At 56.5% G+C, this 8,041-nt stretch overlaps 3 protein-coding genes across 3 annotated transcripts; all 3 read left to right on the top strand.

The window, feature by feature from the left end:
• Positions 1-812: 812 nt before the first annotated feature.
• Positions 813-1,028, top strand: H310_10570 (hypothetical protein; the record flags this gene model as incomplete). The annotated part of the gene is made up of 1 exon (XM_008876994.1): positions 813-1,028. One exon carries the CDS (start codon positions 813-815, stop codon positions 1,026-1,028), a length of 216 nt encoding a protein of 71 aa, XP_008875216.1.
• Positions 1,029-2,081: 1,053 nt separating this feature from the next.
• Positions 2,082-2,363, top strand: H310_10569 (hypothetical protein; the record flags this gene model as incomplete). The annotated part of the gene is made up of 1 exon (XM_008876993.1): positions 2,082-2,363. The coding sequence occupies one exon, from the start codon at positions 2,082-2,084 to the stop codon at positions 2,361-2,363; it is 282 nt and encodes a 93-aa protein (XP_008875215.1).
• Positions 2,364-5,410: 3,047 nt separating this feature from the next.
• On the top strand, positions 5,411-5,641 carry H310_10568 (hypothetical protein; the record flags this gene model as incomplete). The annotated part of the gene is made up of 1 exon (XM_008876992.1): positions 5,411-5,641. One exon carries the CDS (start codon positions 5,411-5,413, stop codon positions 5,639-5,641), a length of 231 nt encoding a protein of 76 aa, XP_008875214.1.
• Between the last annotated feature and the right edge of the window lie 2,400 nt (positions 5,642-8,041).

The following is an 8,041-nucleotide window of genomic DNA, read 5'->3' as shown; positions in this document are numbered from 1 at the left end:
TGATGTTAAGCACCTAACGAACGAAACGACTGAGGGTCAACATCACGAGCTCAAGGGAAACCCGACGTTGATCTTGACCACCTCATGGCACACGGTGTTGTATTTCTCGATATAGTTGCAAATGAGGTAGCTGAGGCTCTACCGAGTGAAAATCGGGAGTTTGCTAAAACGCGCCATGAATTTTGGTCCTTGTTCATGAGACCAGGGCTTCGGCTGAGACCGAGAGCGCCCCACGTGTTGGGGTCATCGGAGAAGTGGAGTATGAGTCGATGGCGTCAATTCTCAATAGCGAGGACCTTTGGGATTTCTCCCAGTGTCGGGGACCTCTACAACATGATACATTTGATCGGTTACAGTTAAGTCTATTTTGCTGTGAGAAAAACCATTCCAGTGTGACAAGAACCATTTTCATGTGAGACTGCCCTCATTAGATGTGATCGAGTTTTTTGCTCGTGTTGAAGACCCGAAGAGTGTGTGTCCGGGATTTAGTGGGTGAGTCTACAGGTATGCGGTAGCGAAACCATGTCTCATCACCCAGTGTTGACGACCACACTATCGACATGGGGCTCTCACGTGTCTGGATCCCTGAAGGCCAACGGCCATAGGATGAGTTGGCAGGGATTGTGGACACTTCCTGTCTGAGGAGGAAGCTGAAAAGGTCGAACCAGCCCTCGTCGAGGGGATGACTGTGCGCTGACTGTTTGCTTTAGGCGGGGAAGGGTCCCCGCGAACCCGTGCATGGCCGAACCCTAACGCATTAGCAGAAAGGTGTCGGCTGCGAAAGGCCACACCGACCCGAGCAAGAGGGAGACATGAGTGCCGGGATGTCAACCCTGTCCCCGGAGAAGAAACGACTAGCCGACAGCTCTCCGGACGTGTCCCCGGACGCCGATCAACTTGTGTTGAGCTCTCCACCAAAGAAATCAAGCAAGATTCCGGACGGTGTGAAGCTCAAACACGAAGTGATCGACTTGACGGGTGACGATTCCGACGAAGAGAAGCCCCGGGCTGGAGTGGCGCGGAATTAATCGGGCTCTTTCGAAGTTGGGGAACCAGCCCCCCTTCGTTTTGAGGACAGCCAGAGAAGTGTCGCAGAGTTTTGCGAACGTCGATGTGGAGTATCAACAGAAGGCTGAGGCCCTGAAGTTCTTCCAACAGTACAACGAAGACCGGTCGCGTCTCCTAGATGCTCAAGAATCCCGTTTTATAGCGATCGCTGACGCCTCATGGCAGCTGCAACTGCGAACGAATCTCGTCGCCAAAAACGAGTTCCTGCTAGCACGGGAGTCGCTCCAGAACAGGTACCTGGTCGAACTGGGGTCCTCTCGACGCCTTATGCAACGGGACGCCGAGATAGCAAGCAGTCTGGGATGAAGTCCAAGCGAGGTTGGATGAGTGTCAAGAGAGATGGAACAAGTGGTTCTTGGAGTACCAATAAGCTCAAGAGGGGGCATTCCACTGAAGACCGCCAGTGCTCTTCAAGCGCAAGACCGGGAAATTGTGGCGATACAACGGGACTGTAGTGAACGCATGCTGTCTGTTCAAGACGAAGCAAACTGATCGGCGGGGACTCGTCAAGAGCGGGTGGAGGCGTTGAAACGCCAACACCGGGACGATGTGTGGCCTCTCATAGCTCAAACGGCACAGGAGCAGCAGTCTCTCCTGGGGTAATACAGCAAACGGGAAGTGCTCAGCGCGGAGGAGAACGCTGAGCTAGTGAAAACGAAGAACCTTGAGCTGAAGGCGTAACGTCAAGAAGTGATGCGCTACGAAAGTCAACTGGAGAAGGCAAAATCGGCGACACTGGAGTGGCGAAAGCTGGCCGAAGAAAGAGAACAGGCCTGCCCCAACTGCGTCCGGTTGGAACAAAACATTCTGGTCCTACAAGGCCAGTCGGTGAGGTTGCAAGATGAGGTGCAGAATCTCTCGGCTTAGTTGGAACGGTCCACGACATCCCGTAGCGAAGCTGAAGCCTACCGACAACGGGAAGTCAAGTCCTTGAGGAGCGAATGTCACGGCCGGACGAAGGCCCTCGCCGAAAGCCAGGACGTGGTGAAGGAGCTGGAAATGGAGCTCGCGTGATGTCTGAAGCTTCACCATCCGGGAGCGACCTGGCGGCGATCCGGGGGATCCAAGAAGCGAAAGCCAAGTTGTCCTCGGCACAAGCAGCTTTGGAAGTAGAACTAGAACGAGCGTCTTTGGCGGAGTCTGTTCGAACGCACCGGCTCGAAAAGGGAGTAATGGAGGCATCCAAGAAGCTCTTCCGGGAACAGGAGGCCAAAGATGAAGACGGCCGACGAAGTCAAAAACTTGCCCTGGCGGAACTACGTAATGAATTGGAGAAGGCGCAAGCTCGCCAATAGTTCGAAAGGCGGGAGTTGAACGAACTCCGGGTCGACGCCAACCGAGCCAACCCCTACCTGGCGAACCCGATTCTGAACCCTAAACTAGCCTAGTACGGAGCGCCCACGAAAGCCCCGTTGGTCTCCTTCGCGACACCCGTTGGTGCGCCAGTTTGTGGAGTCAACCCGGTGTTCCCTTCGATCGGTGTGGACAAGGGCTCTCACCCCGTTCCCAGCGTCGCCAAAGAAGTCGTCCCGCTTCATGTACCTGGCAGTACGCGATGGAGACGAGGACCTCTCGACGCTCACGACACTCTCGTGTATGGAGTCGAATTTCCAACGCCGTCGGTCCCGTTTTCACCTCCTCCGCGGACGAGCCTCGCCGGAGTATCCCAGCTACGAGGGTATCCCACATCCATCAATCAAGGACACCAGGGGGGTGCGATGGCTGGTGGCAACGGTGGTGGCTACGGTGGAGATACTTCTCCCGAACGGGGAGGAGGCGGAGGCCTTAGAGGGCGTGATCATCCCGGACCTGACTATGGAAACGGCTCACGCGACTACCGGGATACGGAGGTCAAGGAGGAGGTCCCACTAGCGACCCACCCGGAGGTGGCGACTGTGGGAGTGGACCTTCGCAGTACTTACCGAATCCGCCAATAGGTGTGGATGCGGAAGGTAACCTCAACCGCCTAGCATTCGCTGATGCCCGGAAGGTGGCTGACATCACCGACCATTCCAAGCGCCGTCCGACCGAATCCGTACGGGAGTTCGCCTGGCGAATGGCTGGTGGAGTCCGGGATTCCAAGATGAACCCCACCATCGCCGTAGCCATGCTGATCAATGGGTGCGAAGACAACGTGTGTCCGCGTGTTCGCGAGGTGCCCTGTCTAGACACCGCTCCGTCAGCGACTGCCTGGAATACCTGCGCGAACGGGATGTGGAAATTTATCAACGTGGGGACGACGTTCGGTCCACAGCTCGAAAGACGGTCCCGGACACGATGGCCTCGACTTCGTCACGTCAATCGTCGATTCGCGGTAGCCCAAGAAGTTCACGCTCGTCGGGGAGTTTTCTGGATGAGTCTAGCCTCCAGGATACTCTTGCTCAGCTTCGGCGGGAGGTATCGGAGCTCAGAGCTCGGCAAGACACGATTCTGCATGAAGTAGTGGCTGGTATCGCTGGGGTTGGATCGTCCGGGATGCGAGCGGACTGGAATACTCCCGGTGACTGAGAGGGCATAGCAGACTCCAAGCATGTGGATGTTGAGGAACGGCTCTACCCGCTGTCCGCCGCGGACATCGAACGACAAGTCAAGGAATTGTGCGCTCTGCGATGGGACGTGACCCACCAAGAAATAGTGGACCTCATCACGGCTACCCTGCAGCGACCTTTGACGAAAAGCGACGAAAGAATGCTAGAAAAACCTGCCGACATTGACGATCCTGTATGATGGCGCCAGTGGTTCAGGGACGCCTTGAAAACGTGTGAAGAAGCCCGGACCGCTAGCCGAGACTTCAGTACTGGTCGCGACGCGATGATGGCGTCCACCTGGTGGGTTTGCTTGTATCGGTCTGCCATCGGGTCTCAAGAATTGAGAGGCATGGGCCCTATGGCCGAAGAGTCCCGGAGTCAAATGATACGGGACGAACACCTCAAGTTGCAACTCTACAACGAGCTACCAACCGACCCCGCCTGAAGTTCCGGTTCGCTGCGTTGGCCCGATGGCGTTTTCTGGGCTCGGACGTTGAAGCCTACTTACCATTAGTCAATCAGGGCGACACGCGGCTGCCCTCCAAGGATTGGCGTCGGCAAAATGAGCCAACGTCGGCTCGGCGCGTGTACTTCAGCGCCATTCAGCGAGACGGAACGCACCTCACGACGCCTCGTCGAGTCAAGAATTTAACCGACAGGAGTCAAAAGCCAAGCGCAGTCTGCATTACGGGACTCGTCAAGGCCTCGACGGCAGTCACAAGCCCATACATGGATTGGCCATTTCGGGATGTCCCGGATGAGGATGTTCGTGAGGACTGCGCTCGTCGGGTGATGACGACGACTGGTGAGCCGTCCGAGCCTTTGGTTGCGGGTCAGATCGCCGAAAACTCAGCTGTTCCCCTCTTGAAGGCGGTCATCAAGCATCGATAACTCTCAGTCGAGGTGAACGCCCTGGTGGACACCGGCGCCTCTGTCAGTGTGATTTGGGCCCCGACATCTGGCGACTCTTAGGAAGCACTCCGTTGGTGCAACCGAAGTACGGGTTGATCTCACTGTCCAACACCAAGATGCCCACGAAGGGGCTCACCAAGTTTGTGATATCCGTCGGGACGTGGTACGCCCACAATTCACTGTGGGCATGGACGGGGCGGTGAGCCCTTGCATTTTGGGATACAACATGCTCCGCAAGCTGGGCGCTGTCGTGAACTGCACCCGAGCCTGTCTCCAATTCGGGAACGGTGAGTTGGTACCCTTCGTTTATCAAGACCGCATGGCCGAGGACACTTGCTTGGTTGTACATTTGCACCAAGTCGACCGGTCCACTAACACCACGGAGACCATCCCGGACTGCGTGGAGCCCTTATGGGAGGTCCCTGGTTCGACTCCCGACGACGACTCAAGGTACGCGGCGGGCGCAAGTTCACTCCTCGTACATCATCCAGTTTGGTTGCGAGGGTGCACCAGGATGGTTATACAATGCAAGGTCCAAGAAACCCCTGGAGTACAACTCATTGTCCTGGCAGAACCTTGCTTTACGACGTTTCCACTGGTGATTGCACGTTCTCTGAACGCAGTCCGGGACGGCTTCATTTGGGTCCAAGTCCGCAATACGGAACTGGACGGCGTGTACCTTTGGAAAGGAGACGTAGTGGGCCATGTCACTCTGCTCCCGGAGCAGTTCATGGACAACCACGGATACACGACCCGCGCATCGACGGATGTCGCCTGTTCTTGCCGGTCACCCGGGCGAGCGACCTGTTCAGGGATAGGGGGTCAACGTCGACGAAATGAAGAAAATCCCGGTGTGTGCGGCGGTACGAACTGAATCACCCGCACCGAAGGAAGAAATCCCCATGAACTGGACGAACTCTAGCCTGAGTGCCGAACAGAATGAACTGCTACGAAAACTCCTGCTCAAGTTCGATCTCTTCGTGACAACTTCCAAGGCTCCCGGACGAACGGACCTCGTCAAACGCCACATCAACACGGCTGGAGCCAGCCCGATCAAGCAGCCGTTCCGAGTGACCCAGAAGGAAGGCGAGATCATGGAAGCGGAGATAAAAAATACCTGGAACTGGGACTAATACAGATGTCCACGAGCCCATGGGCGAGACCGGTACTCATGATCAGAATTCCGGACGGGTCCATTCGATTCTGCATTGACTACCAACGACTCAACAATGTCACAGTCAAGGACTGCTACCCAATGTCGCGAGTCGACGACCTGGTCGACGTTCTGGGCAAGTTGAAGTTCTTCTCGACTATGGACGTGGCGTCGGGATACTGGAACGTACAAATGGACGAGAAAGCATTGAGAAGACGGCGTTCACGTGCAAGTTCGGCCTGTACGAGTGGCTCGTGATGCCATTTGGACTCTGCAACGCGGTGCCTCAGTTTGAACGACTGATGGAAGGCGTGCTCCAGGAGTACATCTGGCGAATTTGCCTGGTATACCTGGATGATGTCATCGTGTTCAGCGAGGATTTCGGGTCTCACTTGGTGCGCCTGCAACACGCGCTGACCTGCCTTCAAGACGCCGGATTCATGCTCAAAATGTTAAATGCCAGTGGGGCAGAATAAAAGTGGCTTTTCTGGGACACAGTGGCGTCGTGAGGAATCCTCCCGAACCCAGAGAAGGTGAAGTCGGTGCTCATGATCAAGCCGCTAAGGAACGTGGCTCAGGTGCGGTCCTTCCTGGGCCTGGCTGGATACTTTAGTCGCTTCATCAAGGCGTATGCACCTATCTCGCGGCCCCTGGAAAAACTGAAGGTGGCGGAGGAATTTGAATGGACTCCCGAATACTAGGACGCCCTGGACACACTCAAACGAAAGCTGGCGAGTCTGCCGCTCCTGGCCTACCCTGACTTCGATCTCCCGTTCACGATCTTTTTGGATGCGTGCCCGGTTGCGTTGGGCGCCGTCCTGATGCAAGAACAAGGTGGCAGACACCGCGCCATCGCGTACGCTAGCCAAGCCCTAGACGCCACTCAACAGAGATGGATCTCGAAGAAAGACAGGACGTCCGAAATCGAATGCTACGGGCTGGTGTGGGCTACAAGCAAGTTCCGACCCTATTTTGACCGCCGACACTTCATCGTTTACACGGACCACGCTGCGCTGGTCTGGCTGTACAAGACGGGATCGAAGTCGGGAAACGCGAAGTTAGCTTGGTGGGCCGTTCACCTACACAGCCCGGTGGTGCATCGTCCGGGAACGCAAATGGGGTGTGACGACTGACTGTCGAGACTCCCGTTGGAGGATGAAGCGGTGGGAGTAGCTCCTTTCGCCTCTCGGTGGGATCACGAGGCGAACGACGTCATAGCTCAGCCGGCGCCGCGTGGGGGTCCTCGCGTCTGCTCGATCGCCAAAGGATTGGTCGGGGCCGTGACTCGAATTCAAACGAGGGCCGCCAAAACAGCCGCGATGGACGCTACGCCCAAAGACGGGACCTTAAACGTCGATGCGCGACGGAATCCGGAACCAGAACCGCCTCCAAGGACCGTCTCGCTGCCACCCTACTGAGACAACACGTACGCACTCCCGGACGGCGTTCTTCGACGGGATCAAGACAAAGATCCGTTCGTAAGGCTATGAAGGCACATTTGGACTCCGGAGCCCTATCTCTGGACGTGTGGTTGATGAAATTCGTGTCCCGGACCCACGAACACTACTCGCTCAAGGGCGGGGTGCTATATCGGCGCGAGGTGTTGAAATCCTCTCTACGAAACCCGTCGTTGAACCTCGTTCCAGTGATCCCGGTGTCTGTGAAGACCGACATGCTGACTCTTTGCCATGATTCGCCCTTGTCGGGACATTTCGGACGCGAGCGTACTATAGAACGGGTGAGGCACATCGCATCTTGGCATCGATGGCGAGAAGACGTGATCGAGTACTGCCAATGTTGTGCGCGATGTGGGGCGGCCAAAGGGTCGCGACCTTGGAAACAAGAGCGACTCCAACGCATGCCGGTGTACGACCCGCGAGGTCCGTTCTGCTTCCTGGTGGTCGATGCGTTGGGCCCTTTACCGATGACTCCCGAAGGAAACAAGTTTGTGATTGGGTTCGCGGATTACTTCACGCGCTGGGTGGAAGCAGTCGCCGTCGCGGACTTGAAGCCTCGACCTTTCTCAAGGTTCTCACCGACGAAGTGATTTGTCGATATGGATTTCCGCGGACAAGCTGTTATCAGACCGTGGCTCCAACATTGTGTCCAAGTTGGCCTCGACCCTCTACACGACTCTGGGGATCGACAAACTGGCTAGCGCTCCCGGACATCCCCAAGGTCAAGGTTTGGTCGAGCGGTTCAACTCCACGTTGGCAACCATGATCATGATGTACGCCAACTCGGCCGAGACTGACTGGGACACGTATCTCCCGCGGCTGCCGAGGGCTTACCGGACGGTGTCCCAGGAAACTCTTGGGGACACCCCGTACTTCTGTCTTTATGGACGGGATCCGGTGCAGCCGCTCCACCTGGCCTTCGT

Source organism: Aphanomyces invadans, assembly GCF_000520115.1.
Source record: "Aphanomyces invadans strain NJM9701 unplaced genomic scaffold supercont1.27, whole genome shotgun sequence".
NCBI lineage: Eukaryota > Oomycota > Saprolegniomycetes > Saprolegniales > Verrucalvaceae > Aphanomyces > Aphanomyces invadans.
Note: the sequence above shows the minus strand (reverse complement) of the source record. Positions and strands in the feature narration are given on the sequence as shown.